The sequence below is a fragment of the Euprymna scolopes genome, chromosome 2, assembly GCF_053919585.1.
Source record: "Euprymna scolopes isolate OS-2025 chromosome 2, ASM5391958v1, whole genome shotgun sequence".
Taxonomy (NCBI): Eukaryota; Metazoa; Mollusca; class Cephalopoda; order Sepiida; family Sepiolidae; genus Euprymna; species Euprymna scolopes.
Window position 1 is genome coordinate 33,928,106 of NC_136483.1, and position 22,000 is coordinate 33,950,105.

The 22,000-nt window shown below is 33.8% G+C and overlaps 1 protein-coding gene across 8 annotated transcripts in view; it reads left to right on the top strand.

Annotated features, from left to right (window-relative positions):
• Window positions 1–22,000, top strand: part of LOC145290702 (uncharacterized) — a 576,300-nt gene that overhangs the window by 463,428 nt on the left and 90,872 nt on the right. For all 8 annotated transcript variants that reach the window (XM_080136503.1, XM_080136504.1, XM_080136510.1 and 5 more), the window contains 4 exons: window positions 4,142–4,305; window positions 11,123–11,246; window positions 11,691–11,797; window positions 20,429–20,750. In XM_080136503.1, the coding sequence (XP_079992629.1) occupies window positions 4,142–4,305; window positions 11,123–11,246; window positions 11,691–11,797; window positions 20,429–20,750 (717 nt within the window). The remainder of the gene's footprint in view (window positions 1–4,141; window positions 4,306–11,122; window positions 11,247–11,690; window positions 11,798–20,428; window positions 20,751–22,000) is intronic.

A 22,000-nucleotide genomic window follows, 5' to 3' on the forward strand; every position in this document is an offset into this window, starting at 1 on the left:
TTAATCATATGGTGAAGCTCTCTGGAGAGAGTATGCCATTATTATTTTATTTAATCTTTTCTTAACTAGGAGCAAAAAAATTGTCCTATTTTTTTTTTTTTTTTTTTTTTTTTTTTTTACAAAGGCATCACCACATTATCAAGGCCCAGAGGCCACTCAAGGATAAGGGTTAAAGAGTGTACAGTAGAAATTGGTCAATATAGTAATCATTAGTAATGAAAATTTGGCAAATTTAATAACCTATATGGAACAGCCCATCAAGAACTTATTTACTTTAGACTTGAACACAACCATATTGTAGTCAGCCGGAAAGCAGGAAAACGGAAGACAATTCCACAGGCGTGCAGTTCTAAGAAAGAAGCTTTGTTCATGGAATCTACGTTTAGGTTTAGGCACAGATAAAGAGTGGGGGAAATTATTGATAGTGTTTACAGCTAGACGAGTGTCTCTTGTGAAAGTTTGGCGAGGGGGGACCATAGATTGAAGCTCAGTTGAACACTTTCCATGAAAATAACGATACATCAGAGACAAACTCGCAACATCTCTTCTGTGAGATAGAGGTTGCAAGGAGGAGAAAAGGACATCTCCTACGAGGCTACGAAGTCTATTTTGAACTCTATCAAGGCAGTTCAAGTCCTTTCTAGCAGCTCCTGCCCAGATGTGGCAACAGTATTCCATCCTTGGACGTACCTGGCTCTTATATAGATAGAGAATAGTATCAGCAGTGAGATATCTACTGGATCAATAGAAAGATCCCACCATTTTTCCAGCGGCCTTGGCAACAGATTTGATATACGTGTTCCATTTAAGATCAGGAGTAATGGTCAAGCCCAGAAGCTTGTCAAAACTTGAGGCCTCCTGAAGACGAGAGCCATTCATTTCAATTGATGACAAATGTGGATTAGAATGTTGATGATGTAAAGAGAGAAGCTTGGTTTTAGATGCATTAAAAGTAACCAGCCACTCCTTTCCCCATTGTACTATGTGCTCAAGATCAGAGGAGAGAGAATTGGAGAGAACTTGGTCGTTTACTGTCTTAGATGTGGTACCATAAATGGTAGTGTCGTCAGCATAAATGTCTACAAATGATGTAAGGATATGATTTGGAAGATCATTAATGTAGATCAGGAAAAGAGTTGGGCCCAGGATGGATCCCTGAGGGACACCGGCATTAATACTGTGAGCTTCTGAGAAAAATATTAGCTAGTTTTTTCCTTATAAATGTTTCACAAACCAAATGGCCATCTAAGCTTGGAGATCATTGCTGAAGTAGAAATTGTAGGAAAGATAGTATTCGTGTAGAAATTGAAAGAGATTTTTTAGGAGTTCTTGGGTGTTAACTATTCTGTACTTTAACAAGTTTTTTTTTTTAGTTGATTCATGTTAAGAGAAAATGATTCATGTTAAGGGGAAAATGAAAGAACACATATCCAAGGCAATTGCGGAAACTGTAGAGGAAGACCTCCAGTCTGAAGTAGAATGGGGACAAAAATGGATGGTCACGTTCAGTGCTACCAAGATTAAACTTCCTTCCTTTAATAACTACAAGAAACTTTCTTAAACACTAATAGCCATGGCTAATGGTACATTACCTGAAAGTACTTTGTTCAAACTCCTCGGCTTAATGTTCAAAAGGAATATGAATTGGAACAGATACATTAGAGGCATTGCCTTTTGGTCAAGATCAAAGTGTAGTATGTTCTTCAGATGCTGCACTTCCATTTCTTGTTCTCTTTCGGTGGAGGAGAAATCCTTCACGACTGAGACAATTTTTATTTTTGTACCTTTTCTCCACGTTAAAAAACGACCCTGGTGTCTAACTCTGCCCCGTGGGGAGGCATAGTAAATAGGTACATTAGAGGCATTGCCAAGGCTGCTGCGAAAAAGGGATGGGCTCTCTTGATGGTGCTAGAAAGTTACTTATGCCTAATAGTATCTTGTACCTCTACAAGGCCACCATTCGCCAATGTATGGAGTAGTGTTGCTACATTTGGGCTGATGCATCTACTACTAGTGTCTCCCTCTTAGACAGGGTTCAAAAGAGAGTCGCCAACCTAATAAGTCCCTCACTATCAGCTAGGCTTCAACTGATGTCCCATCGATGAAATGTTGCATCCCTCTGCCTGTTTTGCAAGTATTTTAATGGTAGGTACTCCGATGAACTACAAGCCCTTGTACCATCTCAACGTAAATACCCTCGACAAGCAGCAAAATCCCACCCCTACACAGTAGAAATCCCCAGATGTAAGAAAGCCTTCTACTCTAATAGTTTATTCCTTAAGACTGCTAGACTTCGGAATTCCTTTCTGGATTCCTGCTTCCCTGACTGTACTGACATGCAGAAGTTCAAGTGTAATGCAAACAGACATCTTGCTGCTCAACTCCTGACATAGTACCTCTGCAAATTATGTCCCAGATAGTAGGCCTCTACATCAAAGTGGCAGTGTGCCTTGTTTGAAGTGAAAATGCAATTAAAAAAAAAAGACATTTTATTTTTGTATTGAATACACTCACTATAAAGTGGACCAACCAAAGAGATCGCAAATATAAAGAATTTTTTTCGTGTAGATTGTTGATATGAATGCCATATGTGAATTTATATTCTCTTGAATTACTGATTCACCTAATATATTACTTTGATGATATTTAACCATGTGCTAAATTGGCTTTAGATGAGCTGTGTATAACAAGACTGCAACATTTTGATTATTTTGAGCGTTTTACTTAGAAAATGTTTGAATAAAAGTGAGTAAACACAAAAGTCATCAAGATTATTTGTTTTGCTACAATGGTTTTTCATGTGACGTAAAGAGATAAGTCAATAAAAAAGGTTATTAATGATTTTTATGCGTTTTTAACTTGTATTTTATCTGCACAGACTTCAATAAATCTATGAACAATCATAGTCTTTATTTGTGAAAATACTCCAGATTGTCCAAACACGGTTGTCTTTAAATTGACAAGTATTAAAAGAAACCCTTGAGAGTTTTTAACATGTTTGTCTTAAACGATGTGATACAATTTCGTTTTGTTTTCTTTGTTAATGCAGTCTGTACTTGGTGATCACTCATACAACAACAAAACTGCGGACAGCTTCACCTTTTCAACATGTTTGTATTAGAGTTATCATGAATTTTAACTAGGATATGATACCAGTATTAAAAACAAACAGACTCTAATAGCACTTTCTATATCATGGGAAAAACGTGACTATAATAACACCACTGGTAAATGGACTTTATGTGTTGCAAATCACAGGTCTTTAATCATACAGAAAGCAAAAGAAAATAAAGAACAATAAGAAACAGAAAGACTAAACAAAGGGAGGTAAAAAGAATGGAAAATGAAATGACAATAGTGTAGAAGGAAACAAGACGGACAATCGTTTTACTAGATTAGAATTTGCCCACAAACAAAATAGAGAAAAAAGGAAAATTTTAATGGTTTACATCTTTGGTATTTAAGCATATAAATAATTGTATTCTTTTTAAAAATGCGGCATAAAAATATCAAAGCATCAATACTTTTAAGATAAGTGGTTGACTATAGTCAAGGGTAGCACAAAGGCTTTCTTTTTATTATCTGCTACGTTGAGCTGTAGGGGAGGGCATCACTCCAGTCCTTTGATCTTCCTCTTATAATGCAAAGTGTTTAGCAAGGGAGCATCAAAACCATTTTTTTCAGTCTTTGGTATGACCAATGATTGAAATGTCTGTCCTTAAAATTAGAATCATTTCAGTGACCACAATACCGCATTTACATCATTTAAGATAACCCAAAATTTATTGGAAAAATTTTTTTTTTTTTCATAAATATGTTTATATATAAAGAGTTCTTGCAATAAAACAATGTGGGAACAGAGCAAGGAAGTTTGGTTAGTATGACCCTTCCAATCCTTTCTAAATAATAGATCACCCACTGTTTTCCGTTTTGTTCAGAACCAAGATACTACACTTTGATCTAAACTAAAAGGCCAAACATTGTATGTGAACTTATTAAAATTTTTACAGTTGATCAACTAAGCTAATTTCAGATCATTTTCATGGAGGATAGAGACCTGTGGAGGGAAAGAGTTAATTTGGTTCAGGCAACCTGCTTGATATGATGATGAATCTGATTTCCCTTTATTTTTTTTTCTCAGGTGAATCACTGAACAAATGTGAACTGAAGAAGTCGGAGATGGAGGTTGAAGTTAACAAATTGAAGGCAGAAGTGATTGGATTGCATGATGCTCTTCTTAAGTTACAAAACCTGAACGAGAGTCTTGGCCAAGACAAGATAGAGCTGAACAGAATTATCTTACAGGTCAGTTTGTATCAAAGATGCATATAAGTTTATGTGGCGCTTAATTTGAGAATGAATACAATAAGAATCAATAAAATGATTGTAGAGTTAGAGTGCAACCATTTATATACAAAAATACTTACATACAGAATATTTATTTCCTGCAGATATAAATTATTGCTTATAAAAATTAGTAATCAGTTGTATTAGTAATAGTAGTATTATCATTTTGAAAATATGACAAACCTTTTGTCAAAGGTGTCTGATACCAAATTTGGTCAAATTTACCTAACAGTTTTAAACCCTAGGTATAAAAGATATATACAAGAGCATTCCAAATGTAATACTTCTTATTTTTATTCCACCCAAATGAATCAGAGAGGATTGCAAATTACATTGTTATGATGACTGAACTTGTGCATTCATTACCTGAAAGTTCCATCTCTTTGTTGCAAATATTGATGGTGTTAGGCTCTAAGAAAGCAACCCCTGTCATGGACATGCATCAGAAGTAGAGATGCGTAATTAAATTCCCAGCAAAAGTGTATTGAGAATGGTGATTACTATGTAGAAAAATAAATTCTGGAGCACAAAAGGTCACTCATTTTAATGGTAACCCTCCTGTCTTTGTAGGCCTTCAACTTTTTGAGGTAAAAAAGGGAGGTTTTACTATTGAAATGACCCTCATATGACAAAGCATGCTCTGGATGCCCATGCATAGCCATCATTCATTGCTGGCAAAAGTGCATTAAGAATGGTGGTGACTATGTAGAAAAATAAATTCTGGAGCATAAAGGGTTTGGTTGCTCATTTTAATGGTACCATTCCTATCTTCATAACAGTTCAACTTTATGAGTTAAAAAAAAATAGAAGGCTTTACTTTTGGAACAACCTCCATAATAATACCACTGTCATTATCTCTATACATATCTATATCACACTGTAAACTAATACTAGTAAAAATATTGCTGCAATTTTTCATTTTGTTCAGGATTTGAACCTTTGAATGAGACACGAGAAGTGAAAGCCAACGCAGTAATTAGCCAATTAGTAATAGTAATAATGGTAGTAGTAGAATGTTGACTCCTCCTCTCTCAGCACACATTCTGTTAACCAAATGTGCTTTGTGCTAAATTTGGCACAATTCTGCTCAATAGTTGTAGAATCTATAATTATTTGTGTTTAGTATTACCAGTAGTAGTAGTAAGAGTATAAATATGTTGGATAACATAACTACAAGAGTTCTGAATTCAGGCATGTTGGTTGTTGTTCTTTTCCAAACAGCAACCAACATACCTAAAGACGGCCAAATATAATAATAACACTCAAGATGAGAACGATAGTCTGATCAATACAAATAATATAAACAACTACAAGAGTATCTCAAGGGTGCTTTATGTGAAAGTTTGTATAATTTGGCCACATTGATTTGGAGCCTGTAAGTAACTAACATACAGAAACACTTAAATGTAATGTTAACAAACATTTTACTGTTCAATTCTCCACCCAGGATGCCTCCCCCTATAAATATGACCTCTATGAAGCTTTTTATGCTTTAATGGCAATATGCTATATTTAGGAAAAAAACTCACATTAAAAAAGCACTCAAACCTAATGTAAATTCAGAATGTGTTTCAGGCCAGTATGTTTTTTTATATATAATCTTAAAGAAAAACAAAGATCAAATAGTTATTAAATGGTTCACTTTTTTTTATGGTGGAAAGATGTGTCAATAAAAGTTTGTTCTAAATATTTTAATCCATCATTTTCAAATTGCCCTCATCTCATGTGATATCTGTATGTATCTTGTATTTGAACTTGCTCCTATCAATATCTTTCAAGTCTTAAAGAAAGAAATGCATGTAAAATTAAAGGCGTGTTTGTCTGCTCTTTTGAAATACCTACATTTTTATCAAATATTTGTGTTGCTTATGTGCAAATTTCAAATATTTCTTTGAAATGATATAAGCTTATTTTTAAGTGCACACAACCATTTAATTTTTTAAGTGCACACAACCACATACACACATTCCATTTAATTCAGAATCTAATAAGACACATGCAAATTAATTCAGTCAATATTATTTGTATTAAAGCATATTTTGAATCCGCCCTATCGGAGCATTAGAATACACTGACTGCCCTCTGCAGAAGGTAAAAGTCCCTTAATGAAGCTACCTGTTAGCCGTGGGTGGTGACCCGAGATGCAGTCCTGGTAGTTGAGGGTATTGGAGGTCAAGGTTAAGAATCTCCACTTCCCAACATGCTACTTCGGCCCATACCTCGGCTAGACGGACAGTCGGAGAGGCCTGATCCGATCAATCGGTTGGTCAAATCAAGCCCTAATATCTGTACCAAACAAATTTAGCCAGAGTGCAAGGATCAACATGCAATTGTGGAGAAAAGAACATAAGCCAAATTTATCTTCTTCCTATGAAAGATAAACAAGATCCTAACAAAAGTAGATGTTAGTAGGCGCTGGCTGAGGGTTAATCAACACGTGAAGATCATTAACTCACACATGGCTGAAAACAAATTTATTTGTTCACATAGATTTTGGGGTGTGCGTCGAATATTTGTGACAAATGCTTTAATACTCACATAGTTGAGCATACTTCTTTGTATAACTCTGACCTGTCAACGCGATTAAGTTTCCTTCTTGACAGATCCCAATACCAGGCTCCATGGTGGGTGGAGAGCACAGATAATGAAAATTAAAAATAAGGACTAATATCTATAAGCGCAAACAAAAAACTCAAAAGATCTGATTCAGAAAATGAAATCAAAACAGACTTTCCTAGATTCTATGTAATAGAATCTTTAAGTGAACAACAAATGTCTAAACTATCTCCTTTTCTAATAGAAAAAAAACTTTCTCAAACTATATAAAACTTAAAAATGTAAAGAAAATGAAAAATGGAAATTTACTAATCATAATAGAAACAAAAGCACACAGTAATAAAATTTTAAAAATGAAAACATTCCATGACATAAATGTCAAAGTGACTCCTCATTTGCCCAAATATATAAGTAAGCAGTGTTGAAGAATAGCGGAAGTAATTGTATCCATTTTGTGCTTCCATTACTCAATTGACAGATCTGCCGGCGTGTTTGAAAATTAGAGTCTGGTTTTATGCACAATTACAAAAATTGTCAATCAGAATAGTAAATGCAAAAAAAAAAAAAAAAAAAAAAAAGCAAAGGCAAACATGGGTTTTCTTCAGGACAAGTTTTTATCGGGGGGGGGGGGCATGTCTGTATTTTGTACATGTTTACATTTTTTTTGAGTGTTCTGGGCGTGCAAGGTAAGATGGAGAAGACATGTATATAAAGTTTTTTACTTGTGTATGTTTTTTTTTTAATAATTAAGGTTATCAGTATTTAATTGTCTGTTTATGAGTGGTTAATATATTCATATTTTTTTTTTATATCGCTTGTGTCTCATGTGGAGAGCGACGTCATTTTTGTAAACTTTTAGAAGTGTTCATTTATTTAGGAATTAGTTTGATTCTGAAATATGAGAATGTCAGGTGTCAACCAATCAGAAAGTGCGGAATATGGCTAGGTAGCCATTATTATTTAGGACTTGGAAATCAGAAAGAATATGCTATGTCTATGTATATATTAGCCAGTTACGTAGGCTGTAATCACACTATAGTTGAAAAATGTAGAATTTGACCCAGTGATAACTGGTAGCGGTGAGAGCACTAAATATTGAGGAAGAAAAATAGGAATTTCTTCCTCTGTAAATGTGACGATTGTGATTGTGTTGCTCATCGGATTTTATTATCATAAGTGAATGTGGCAGAAATGGTTGTCGTAAGCTACATAAGATAGTGGCTGTCAGGGGAGATCTATTAAATTTGTATGTGGCATCTGTTGTTGCAAACCTATGATACTTTGGTCCAGACGGGAATTTTTTTTTTTTTACACAGTGATCACCACTTATCAAGGCCCGGAAGCCACTCAGGGATAAGGGTTATTGCAAGTTTGGATGTAGGTATTCTCAAGGAGTGATGTTTTTTAAGATCAATGAATTCTAGGAATAAAAATAATTATCCTACCTATACAATTATATTTGACAACTTTAATCAACATCAAGTAACCCATAAATGGTTGGTATGCCATAAAACAAACAAAATTAAAAAAGATAATGTAATATCACTGCTGGATTCCAAGTTATGCATGAATCGGTAGAAACACCCAAGTTTATAAAGCAGCCAAGTCTATCTTAGGCATGAATATGGAAACCAATTCTTATATGAACTTAAAAATGAAGATAAATATACCCAACAAGAACATCGCAGTAGCAGTACACATAACAAATTCCTAGCGATCAAAACTATAATAGAAGAATGGAAAGAAAGCTCACAAAAAAGCTGAAAAAAAAAAACAACCAATGTATCATGCCTGCCAGACTACATAAAGTCAAATGCATTCTTACTGAATGCATTGATCTGACTCTTATAAGAGAAACGTTTTACAGAGCAGGTACGATGACTGAACTATTAAAAAAAAATAAAGTAGAGAATATAATGTACTTTTTAAAGCAGATGATCTATATACAAAAATATAAAGATGTAAATCTAATTTGATTTGGCATGAAATGAACTGAAAATGTTGATATGTCATTAAACATAGTCCGAAAGTATATTGAATATACAATAATATTCATATGCATCAAGTCGCCATCATCAACAAATAGTTCAAGTGCTCTTATACTGAAACTAGCAGATCTAACCAAATTATGAAAAACAAAACAAAACAAACAATCCCTTACTTTAAGAGTTAATATAATAATAAAAAAAATTAGTTTTATTATTATTATTATTATTATTATTAATACTAAAATATGATGTGTTTAACATCCTTGATTTTAAAATGTATTAAGTTTTTTGCCACTTGTCCATACCCCCCTCCTGAAAAAAACAAATATAAAGAAAAATCTTTATAATGTATGTACTCGCGACAGAAAGAAACCAAAGATCATGTAAATTTATCAAGTAGTTTTATAAAGTAAATAATTTGTAAGTAAATTTGAGTTTTTCCAATACCAGCCCCCTCCCTATGTTATGAATGACTTTCTAAATTATCATAAAAGTTCTATTTATTTGAAATTATTTTCCTTGTCGTACAAAATTGGCATTGCAAAATCTGCAATTATTGTGTTGCCATAAAATTTGATTTTCTTTTTAAAAAATAAAACTACTTGATCAATTTACATGATTTTTCGTGTCATGGGTACATACACCTTGGCGATTTTTCTCTATTTTTATTTTATTTTTTTTTTCATAGGTGGAGGTATACAGCATAATTATATAGGTGGGGTGTATACGGCATAATTCACAACAACACACTGATTCCCATTAGTCCATTGAAGTTCAGCAACGTTGAGCCTGGTCAGTACTAAAATAGGTGACCATTTAGGAATTCCAAGTGCTATATGTGCTCTCTGCTTATCTCAGCATTGTTTCAGTTGTCTAACACTTCTCTTTACCACTGGACTTAAGCAGTGCCAATTCTGAAGAGATGTGGTTGGTGATTGCACAACCCTTGCATCACAATTACATGTGCAGCTACCCTTACAGGGGGTATTCATTGTCTCTTTTTTTAATAACTTCAGTTAGGAATTTGTTTTAAAAAGCTGAAAAGTTTAGTTTTTTTTGTTTTGTGTTCTTCCTACATTATTTCAAAATTTTGCAAGACATTTAAAAAGACTGCATTTTATAGTATGTCTAATTTTTAAATGTATAAATTGACAGATGCACATCTCTCATATTAGTATAGATTTGTTATGATTTGTGCTTGTAAATTTATGGATATTTATCAAATTTTATGCAAATAATGAACAATGTCCTAGATAGTAGCCCCTACATCAAAGTGGCACTGTGCCTCGTTTGGAGTGAAAATGCAATAGTAACAAAAAAAAAAAAAAAAAAAAAAAAAAAAAAAAAATTCTTAATTAACTTCTATAATTTTCCTTCATGCTTTGTATTTTACTAGCAGTTCAGCTCTATGTACTGATCATAACTTTATGTGCATATGTATATATATATATATATATATATATATATATATATATATATATATTAAAAAGTTTAACTCCTGTCCAGGTAACCTACATCTAAAATTTCAAGTGTTTAGACCCCAAATTGGTGGAGGAGTTTGGTAGAGTCTGCAAAGGTTAACTCTTTCAACTTTGATCTCTTGGCAGCCAAATTTTCACCCAAAAACTGATTAAAAAGCTTGCTGCATGTTGGAATACCCTTTATGTAAAATTTCAAATGTTTAGACCCAAAATTGGCTGAATAGTTTGCTAGAGACCTCAAAGGTAAAATCTTTTGAACTCGGACCCCTTGGCAACCAAATTTTTGGCTAAAAACCAATTAAAAAGCTTGCCATATGTCTGAATACATTTTATGTAAGATTTCAAATATTTAGACCAAAAATTAGTTGAGTAATTTGGTAGAGACTGCAAAGGTCAAATTTTTTAAAAATTTGACCCCAATTTTCACCCCTTAACATCTATTGTTTTAGGCTCAAATCAAATTAAAAAGTTTGATCCATGACCAAGTAAACTAAATCTAAAATTTCAAGTGTTTAGGCCCTAAATTGGTAGAGTTTTCAAAGGTCAAATCGTTTAACTTTGACCCCCTTGACAACCAAATTTCTGGTTGAAAACCGATTAAAACGATTTTCCCAACTCTCAATACCCCTTATGTCAAATCTTGAGTCTGTAGACTGAAAATTGACAGAATAGTTTGGTAGGGAAATGTACATACACACATTTTCACTTTTATAGATATATAGATAACTTTTTCTAACATTTTTAATCCAGGTTGAAAATGAGAAGGCATCATTAAGTGGAGAGAAGCAGTCTTTGGAGCAAGAGAAATTTGGAATCAAAGAAGAGCTTGTTCGTGTTGAACAAGAGAAGATGGACTTGGATACTGAAAAGATGTGTAAGTTATGCTTAATTCTAATTTTTATGAATGTTTATCTATATATGTATCTGGCACCATCATCATCGTCATCAGCAGCAACATATGTTTAGTGTCGCTTAAAAATTGACTTCCAATCTAACCTATTTCTGGCCAGGTCTTTATTTCTCTTTCTCTCAGATCTATCTTTATCACTTCCATGTTTCTCTTGGTCTTCTACCAACTGGCCCTGCTATCTCAACTGTTCTGTATCTACTAACCCAGAAATGCTCTTGTTTAGCACACATTTGTATAAAGGAAGAAAAGAAAAAGCTGAAGCTAAAACAAATACAGACAATTTCTTAATTATCTATTTTTTATATGTTTTGTAATAATATGAAATAATACTTTTTTTCTAAGAATGAAAATTAGTAAGTTTGTAGTTTAAAACAGTATAATTGCTTATAATTTTTTTTTTCTTTTCAGCTCTTAACCAAACTCTGAACTTAAGTGAAATGACTCATCGCCAACTTGAAGATGAGATTCGATCTGTAAGTCTGGAAAAGGCAGAAGTTGTTGAGCAGCTGAAGTTGGTGAGTTGTTTTAGTTCTATCAAATTCAACCCTTGCTAGGAAATTTTGTTCTTTGTGCTAAAACCTTGCCTTATCACTGTCATCTAAATATAGTGTCCTGGTGCTACCAGATCAGGCTGTCTATTGGCTTCCTGAGATGAAATGCACCTACATTGATATTCCTTTTTGTTTTTCTATTCTCTTTTGCAAAACTTAATTGTGTTCTACAAAACCAAAAACAAAAACAACAGCCCTCTTTCCCTTCCCTCCCCGCCTTTTTTTCTTCCCCTACTTTCCAACTGGCCCTGTCGGTGGGACATTAGAATACACCGACTGCCCCCCTGCAGAGAGTAAAATTCTCTCAATGGGTGGCAACCTGTGATACCTAAGGACGGGATCCTGGTGGTTGAGCAGATCATGTTCAAGGTCCTATTAGGACATGAGGTGCAACATGCCACTTTGGCCCTTACTTGGGTTAAGACAGGTGGTTGGATAGGCCCGATCCAATCAATCGGTTGGTCATGACTAGCACTAAATCAAGACAAACACAAGAAAATACGCTCATGCTCCCCACATTAGGCAAAAAACTGATTTAGTAAGCGGTGCTGGAGGGCCAATCAACTTGCTGAAGAATGGATAAAACACGGCTGGAAAACCAACATCTTTTCTAGAAATGAGGCCATTAGAGAGGACAAAAGAAACACGGGTGCTTGAGTCCATCAGCAGAAAGAGTATACTTCTGTATCCTTGTTGTTGGGGCGAATGGATTTCCCCCCTAACACTTCCCAAATAGGGCTCCGAGGCAGGTGGAGGGCAGGAGAAATGAAAAAATTCAAAATATTTAAATGGCAAATAAAAAGCCTCAAAAAAGAAACCATTGTGAAGTTTCAGGCAAATCTAGTTCAGATTCAGAAACAGAATCACAACACCAAAATCTTGTTCAAAATCTACCTTTTTTCATAATTATTGAAACAACTGAAGGAGAACCGATAACAAAAGTGTCTCCCTTCAAAATAGAGAAAATTTTCTCAAGTATCAAACCAAAAATGGTCAAAAATCTAAATAACGGCACACTACTAGTGGAAATAGAAAGCCAAAAGCATATCACAGAAATCTTTAAATGGAGACTTTTTAATAACCAAAAAGTAAAAATCTATCCCCACAAAACGTTGAATACTAGTAAAGGAGTAATCAGGAGTTCAGAACTATCAGTGTGCTCCTTGGAAGAAATTAAAATTAACCTAAAAAATAAAAACGTTACCGATGTAAAAAGGATCCAAATTAAAAAATATGGTGAAACCATCGATACAAACTCCTATATTCTAACCTTTAATACCCATCAAATCCCAAGTAACATCAAAATAGGATACGAAAAAATAAATATAGAACCGTACATACCAAACCCTCTCAGATGCTACAATTGTCAAAGATACGGACACCATCGAGACCGGTGCACACGCTCTCCAATATGCATGAGGTGTGGAGAAAACGAGACCCACACAGATTGCCAAAAAGAGCCAAAATGTATTAACTGCCAAAAAGGCCATAGTGCAAATCCAAAAGAATGTGACAAATGGAAGAAAGAAAAAGAAATTAAAATAAAATATACAAAAAATATAACCTTCCAAGAAGCTCGTAATGTAGCCGGAAATATAAAATACTCAGAAATAACAAAAAAAACGTACAGCATACTACCGGACCAAATAACCAAATAGCAAAAGCAGACCTATTAAACATCAAACCAGAAAACATTATGAAATTACTCAACGAAATAAGGGAACTAATGAAAGAATTAAAAAAAAGCTATAAAACAAATCAACAATGAAAATAAAGATTACAAAACTGAACAAAACTCCCAAACCAAAACTCAACCCAAAAGACCCACAAAACCCCAAAGTGCTACAACACCCACAGAAACAACCCCTCTCACCGAAAAAAAAAAAAAAAGTCACCAAAAAGTGCCCATGAAGGAAAAGGAAACAAACCACCAACCAACAAAGAAGCTAAAACCAAAATAAACAGACCCCGTTCATCTTCCAGACCAAGAGACTCAATCCAAAACAGATTTGAGGAAATGGACATGGAAGATCGAAGTTAAAAGTTAAAAACAAATACATAAAATCTAATCATAACCCAAAAAATCATCCAATGGAACTGCCGGGGCCTAAAACCCAACATAAATGACTTATTACATCTTATAACAAACCATCAACGAGCCATCATATGTCTCCAAGAAACCTTTTTAAAAGCTGAAGATAAAATAAATATAAAAAACTACAAACAATACAACCACATCCACAATACCCAACAGAGAGCCTCTGGAGGAGTATCTATACTTATTAGAAATAATACCCCACAAAGCAAAATAGATCTAAACACTAATATTCAAGTTATTGCTGCAACAGCCACACTACACAGAACTATAAATATCTGCACTATCTACATCCCACCCCAGGATCCAATAAACGAAGCAGAGCTGAACAAAATAATAAATCAGTTACCCAAACCCTTCTTACTGTTAGATGATTTCAATAGTCACAACGATATATGGGGATCTGCATACTTGGATAAGAAAGGGAACAATCTTGAAAAAATTATTAACGACAATGACTTGTGTATATTAAACAATAAATCCAACACATACCTTCATCCTGCTTCAGGCACCTACTCAGCATTAGATTTATCTTTGTGTGACCCTATTATCCTCATGGACTATAACTGGAAGGTTCTAGAAGATTCATGGGGTAGCGACCATTTTCCAGTGATTTTAAGAAATATAAAAGAAACAAAAATCCATCTCTCCCAATGGAAAATAAAAAAAGCAAATTGGGAGGAATATAAAAAATGCCAACAAAAACTTTCAGAGGAGGAAAACCCAAATAAATCCATAGAATACTAAAGCTTTACTAGCCATTGCACATGAATGTATACCTAACAAACAACAAAGACCCTGGTTTAACAACGAATGCCAAAAAGCAATTCGCCAACGTTAAGCTGTCTTACGAAAATTCAACTCCCAACCAACAAAGTACAATTTAAACCTTTTTAAGCAAAAAAGAGCAACGGCTTGTAAAGTTATTGGAGAAGCAAAAAGAACATCATGGAAAGACTATATAAATAAAATAAACTCGAATACAGACCCCAAACAAGTGCGGAACATGGTAAGGAAAATTTCGGGCAAAAACTCACCCTCCCCTTTAAATCATCTCCTACAAAACAACATCAAAATAACGGAGACAAAAAATATTGCGAATCTTCTTGCTGAAACCTTTCAAAACAATTCCTACAGTAAAATTACAGGCAATCCTTCCAAAAGGCAAAACAAGATACAGAAAAAAAGATAAACAAATTAAATTTCAACTCAAACAACAAAGAAGAATACAACTATCCTTTTACTAAAAATGAACTCTTAAAAGCCATAAACAAAGCACATAATACAGCTACTGGGGTAGATGAGATACATTATGAGTTTCTGAAACAACTTCCTTCCAAATCTATAACACATCTTTTAAACACGCTCAACAAAATATGGTTCAAGGGAAAACTACCCAATAGCTGGAAACATGCTATCGTGATCCCCATCCCTAAACCAGAGAAAGACAATTCAGATCCACAAAATTTCAGACAAGTTGTCTCTGCAAAACATTTGAAAGAATGATAAATAAACGACTGAATTGGTATCTGGAAACGAACGACTCAATTGCCAACCTACAAAGTGGTTTTAGAAACAAAAGAGGAACAATGGACAACATAGTCCGATTGGAGACCTTTATCAAAGAAGCATTCATTAAAAAAGAACATGCAAAACTGTCTTTTTTGATTTAGAAAAGGCATATGATACAACATGGCGACAGGGTATAATAAAAGACCTTTACAATCTTGGATTAAAGGGCAGACTACCCATACTAATAAAAGATTTTCTATCTGATAGAAGTTTTAAAATAAGAATCGGACCCACCCTATCAGACACAAAAATACAGGAAGAAGGAGTTTCACAAGGATGCATTTTATCAGTTACGCTATTTAATATAAAAATTAATAATATTGTAAATTGTCTAAACAATGAGATAAATGGCTCCTTATATGTGGATGACCTTGTAATCTGCCATAGGTCCAAAAATATTCATACTTCAGAACGCCAACTACAAATGTGCATAAACAAACTAACACAATGGACGACAGAAAATGGCTTTAAATTTTCAACAACCAAAATTAAATGTGTACATTTCTGTAATCATAGAAAAATGCACAATGACCCTATTCTCAATCTAAAAGGATCAAAAATGGAAATAGCTGATCAACAGAAAATTTTGGGACTTATTTTTGATAAAAAACTTTCCTTCATCCCTCACTTAAAATATTTTTAAAAAAATGTTTCAAGACTCTACAACTATTAAGGGTTATAGCAAATACTGAGTGGGGATTAGACTGCTCATCACTCTTAAAATTATATAGAACTCTGATAAGAACCAAACTAGATTATGGAAGCTTCATATATGGTTTAACCAGAAAAAGTTACCTTAAAACTCTAGATTCTATCCATCACACAGGATTAAGACTTGCCCTGGGCGCATTCAAAACCTCTCCGATAGAAAGCTTATATGCTGAAGCCTATGAACCTCCACTAAAATTGAGACGTGAAAAATTAGGCTTACAATATTATCTAAAACTAAAATCAAACCCCAAAAATTCTGCCTATCAATGCACTTTCAATCCCAACTACACACATCTTTCAAACAAAAAGAAAATGCAATTAAACCCTTTGGTCTCTACATGGAAGAAACAATAAAAACACTTACAGACAACTCTATAGATCAAACCAGCATCCACGAGGAAAATCTCCCAGAACTCCCACCCTGGCTGTTAAATCAACCTAAAGTCATACTAGACCTGACAATATATCCTAAATCCAATACTCACCTTGCAGACTATAGAGAAAAACTAAACAACATTCTGGATACTTACCCAAATTGGACGCACATTTACACGGATGGTTCCAAAGATCAAAACAAAGTGGGATGTGCCGCTATTTCAGAAAACACTATTCAACAGAAAAGGTTACCAAATAACTGCTCTATCTATAGTGCAGAAATTACAGCCATAAACCTGGCTCTAGATATTATCATCAACCAAAACTCCAAAAACTTTATATTTGTAGACTCATTATCAGTATTAGAAGCAATAAAAAATCAAAAATTAAACAATCCCTTACTCATCAAACTGTTACAAAAGATCCACTCTATCCTGCAACACAAAACTTTCTTCTTTTGTTGGATTCCCAGTCACTACAGTTTCCACGGAAATAATAAAGCTGAAATGGTGGCCAAAAATTCCTTAAAACTACAAATAAACGACATAAAGGTCCCATACACGGACTACAAACATTCAATAAACATTTTTATCACAAAGAAATGGCAAGAAAATTGGAACAATTGCCAAAACAACAAACTCTTCCAAATTACCCCTATATTTAAAAAAAAACCCTCTAGATACCAGAAAATAGTAGAAGTAGTCTTATCATGTATCTGGATAGGACACACATACACAACTCACTCCCACCTACTAAAAGTGAAGAACCTCCCAAATGTATACCATGTCACGAACCTTACACAGTGAAACACTTTTTATTTGACTGTCATGATCTCACACGAATTCGTCAACACTACTACAAGGCTACAAGTTTAAAAGAACTCTTTGATAAAGAAAATCCTAAAACCATTCTAAATTTCTTAAAACAAGCAAATCTTTACCATAAGATATAAAAACCATCAAATAACAAACTATACCAAAACATTGGCCGAAAATCGATTCTGAAAGTATAAAATATTTAAATCTTGTATACAGCATTAAATGACCCAAAGAAGGTTGATATGCTGGTTAAACAAACAAACATAAATATAGTGTTGCTTAACTTTGATGATTTGTCAAAAACTTATTTTTCAATGTGCGGTCGAGTTACCCAGAATTTCTCATGACAAAAGTGTAACATATTTCTGTTAAAGCTTCCATTTGTCTCTATCTTTTTCTCTTTCTCTCTGCTTCAGTTTCACCTCCTTTCTCTTCCCACACTTTCTTTTTTTTTCTGTCCAGCCGATTTCTCTCTCTGGACATACATAACTTGTTTTTATAGATTCCTTAAGGAATGAGTTGGCTTAAGAGAACTAGCTCTCTTATTAAGAAATCCAGGTAACTTCTGTTTAGTTAGTACATAATCTGCCCAAAAAATCTGACCCCCCCCCCCATGAACTTTAAGCTGATTTAGGGTTAAAGAATGAATGTTTTCTAGATTTGAGATATTATTCATCTGGGGCAACACTGATCAAGAAAATGCCAATTTTGTGGATGTTTGTTTTGTAGTTTGTATCTTTTTACTTTTAGCCAGATATACAAACATACTCACAGACAATTACCTTTAATATTATAGATTATCATGGTTTGTACATTTGAATGTTGAATTGTAGGAATGACATGAGGAATTGGTCTCTTAAGGTGATGTAGCAGGTTGTTGCCAAACTTGTCAAAAAAACTTGATGCTAGCAAAGCAACTGATTCTGACAACATTCCAATCATCGTATTTAAGAACCTGCAGCTGGAACTTACTCCTATCCTTACAAAGTTGTTCAATCATTGTTTAAAGGAGAAATGCTTTCCATCTCCTTGTAAAACTTTGTCAATCTGTTTTGTATTTTAAAATACTACAGATTGATTTTCTGTACTAAGATGCAGAAGACCAATCTCCTGTGCATCATAAGTTGAATCTGTGATAAATTAAGAAGTTATCAGTCACCTCAGCAAAAGCAAAATTACTTAATGGCAAACAATATGGATTTTGTGCTATAAGATCAACAGCTGATGTGCTCACTGTAATATTGCACAGAATCAGTGAATCGATTGATGTGGCCTTTGATATATCAAGAACTATCGTTCTAGAAACAAAGATCTTTGGTAAGGTTTAACACAAAGGTTTTCTTTACAAACTTGCTATCTATGGAATATTTTTCAACCATCAAATCCTTTTTCTCTGATAGGTATATGAAAAATTTCTCTATAGGTATATGAAAGTAGCTGTTGATGGGCAGAAGTTTAACATACATCATATCAATAGCGGTGTGAATCAAGAATCCATTCTGGATCAAGCCTCTTTTCTTGATCTTCATCAATGATCTTCAAAACTTACTCTGATATCATTTGTTGACATTGATGCTGATGATAAAATTATCTATGGCAGCTCTTCAATGAGCATTGGTGATAAAAATCTCATTGATTCTCTCTCTCTTCCAGTCTAGAACACATAGTGCAAAGGCGATAAAAATTTGGCCTGTTACCTTTAACGCCTAAGACTAAGCTGCTCTCCTTTCACCACAAATGTTTGGATCCCATGTTGAAATGAACGGTTCTCTGAGAAAGCTACTTGCTTTGATACTTCTAGGATTGACTTTTCACTCCAGACCTGATCTAGAAAATTTAAATCAAGTTAAGGTCATAGAAAAATTTCTGGGATATTTCTGTTGAACTTAGGAATTTGTATGCAAAGATCTGGTGTAATGCAGAGGTCTCCAAACTATGGCCCATGGGCCAGATCCGGCCCACCAAAGTCTGTAATCCAGCCTATGGAGCTCTTATGGAAAACGTACAAATATTGAGGAAAAATTTTAAAAAATGGAAATATGTGAAAATAGTGTGGATGTTTTTCTTTTTGTTTAGAAAACGATTAAAAGAATGTGGGAGAACCATTTTCATTAAAAAGCAAAAATGTATATAACATGGCCAGGTCTTTTTTTTTTTTTTTTTTTTTTTCCCCGCATAGCTCTAAAAATTCAGCATGTAACAGATACAGTACCAAGTGCGATTCAGTTCTAAGTGACATTGAGGATTGAACCTTCAATCTCCAGTGTGGGCAATGCAATACTAGGAATACAGTTGTGAATTACTTGAGACTCAATTATGGCTGACAGAACAAGAGTATGCTACCACCATGGATTAAATAAAGAGTTCTGTTTGAAATTCTGTACAGATTCCTGAGTTCAACAAGATACACTTGAATAAAGTTGGAGGTTACATTAACTGAAACGTGAGAATAACACTCAAGATGAGAACAGTACTCCAAATAATGTAAATAATCCTAATTATCAATCCTCAGCTCAAAAGTTCTGAACACAGATTCTTGTAACGTATACCAATCAGTTGGTTATCGAAAAGGCCTCAGGTGTTTTTGAGTTGAAAAGAATTTCTGAAATACTTTTAGATGAATCAAACGCAAGGATCTGTACAGAATTTCAAATGGAACCCTTTATTTAATCTCTGGATTTAACTTGATTTCGTTTCCACAATAACCCAGTAAAAGTCTTGAGTAATTTGCAATTGTATCTTTAGTATCACTTGTGTGGAGGATAAAACTACCAGAAGACTGTCATTTAGAACCGATTATACTTAGCACTTTTACTCCTTGTGTCATGGGTCCTTGCATTGTGAGAATAACACTGAAGATGAGAATGGTAGTTTGAATAATTGAAAAAAATCTAAATTATCAATCCGCATCTAAAAATACAGAAACATAAACTGAATTTTTATCTCAAATTTTCATTATATAATATTTGACCTAAGAGATGAATATGCTAAGTATAGAAAGAGAAACATTTTTTTATTTTTTAGCTGTCCCGCCAAAAACAAGCTTTGGCTGAAGAACTGCTAACTTTGCGTAAAGAATTGGAACGCATAAACAATGTGGTCTCCCGACTGAATAAAGAGAAAGAACTGCTGACCCAAGAAAATGGTGAATTGGTGGTACAGGTCACTGCAACAGAGCGGGAGAACCGGCAACAGAGTGAGGTTATTGCTGCTCTACGGACAGACAAAGAAAGCCTAGAGAGTAATTTGTACGAGTCACAACAGGAATGTTCTCACCTTAGAGGTAGGAGAGAACAACTGGAGGGTGAGAACCAAGACCTGATCATTCGCAAAGAAAACCTACAAGGTATGTGTTATGTAATATTGGGTGTTTGTTGTAATTTGGCATAAGAGTGCTTGTGTTGTGTAATTAAATTTTAAATAAATGCATTCGTGGTAAAAAAAACAAAACACTGTTACATACTTATGTGTCATGTTAAAATTAGCAAAAATTGTTTTAAATTCTAAAAAATGATCAATTAGAAAAATAATTACAAAGTGAAAATAAAATTACAAAGTTTTATTGTATTTCTTAATGTTGAAGAGTTCTTAAAATCCAGCGGAGATAACCGCAGTCTGTGATTTTGGCAAAATATTAAAATCTGCGATTTCAAAATAACAAAAATGTGTGGATAGATATTATCTGTGTGCTTTTTTTTTTATATATACAGTTCTAGATCTACTTAAAATTAATAAAAATCTGAAATTATGAAAAATAATTAACACAACACTTAAGTACATAATGGTGTTTTTACTTAAAATGCATTTTTTAAAATCAAAATATTCTGTAAAAGTACTATCATAAGTTATCTATATAATACTAAAACTCTAGTAATCTTGCTTGGTTATTTGCACATGGAAAGCTTCAGATGGTGGGAGAAAGGGTGAATGAGAAGTGGTAGGAGGAAGTAAATAAGTATAATAGTAGTAGTAGCAACATCAGAGAATGTTGTAAATAAAGAAATAATAGAAACAAAGAAGAAAAGGAAGGAAGAAGTACAGTGTGAGTAAAAAAAGAAAGTGAAGAAAAATTAGCAGTGTACCAACATTGAACCAATGAGTTGCAGGTTGACTTGTAGTTATCTAAAATCATTGATGGTATAGTGATTAGTGACAATCAATTATCTTGACAACCGTTGAATATAAAAATCAACAACATACACACCTAAACATGAGCAATGCATCTCTGAAGTTGTTTCAAGTTGTTAAAGGATGTAGATTCTATTCATAATTTTGTCAAATAGCTTGTTTTGTGGTAATCACTTTAAAAGTTAAACGGAAAGTAAAAGTGAGACCATTGTTAACTATGTTGGTCACTGTTTTGGGATTTTATTTTTTTTATTTGTAAGCCATAATTGAAAAAAATATCAACATTTAATTAATTTAATCTATTATTTTAGTGAAAGGAGTTGTGTTTGAAGGCTATTACAGTGCTTGTAGAAAATACTGTGGACATGAGTCAGTGCATAAAAGAATAATGACAATATTATAATTGAAAATTATTGAAATTCCTTCAATATATTTATTTACCAACATAATGTGTCATACAGGATGGTA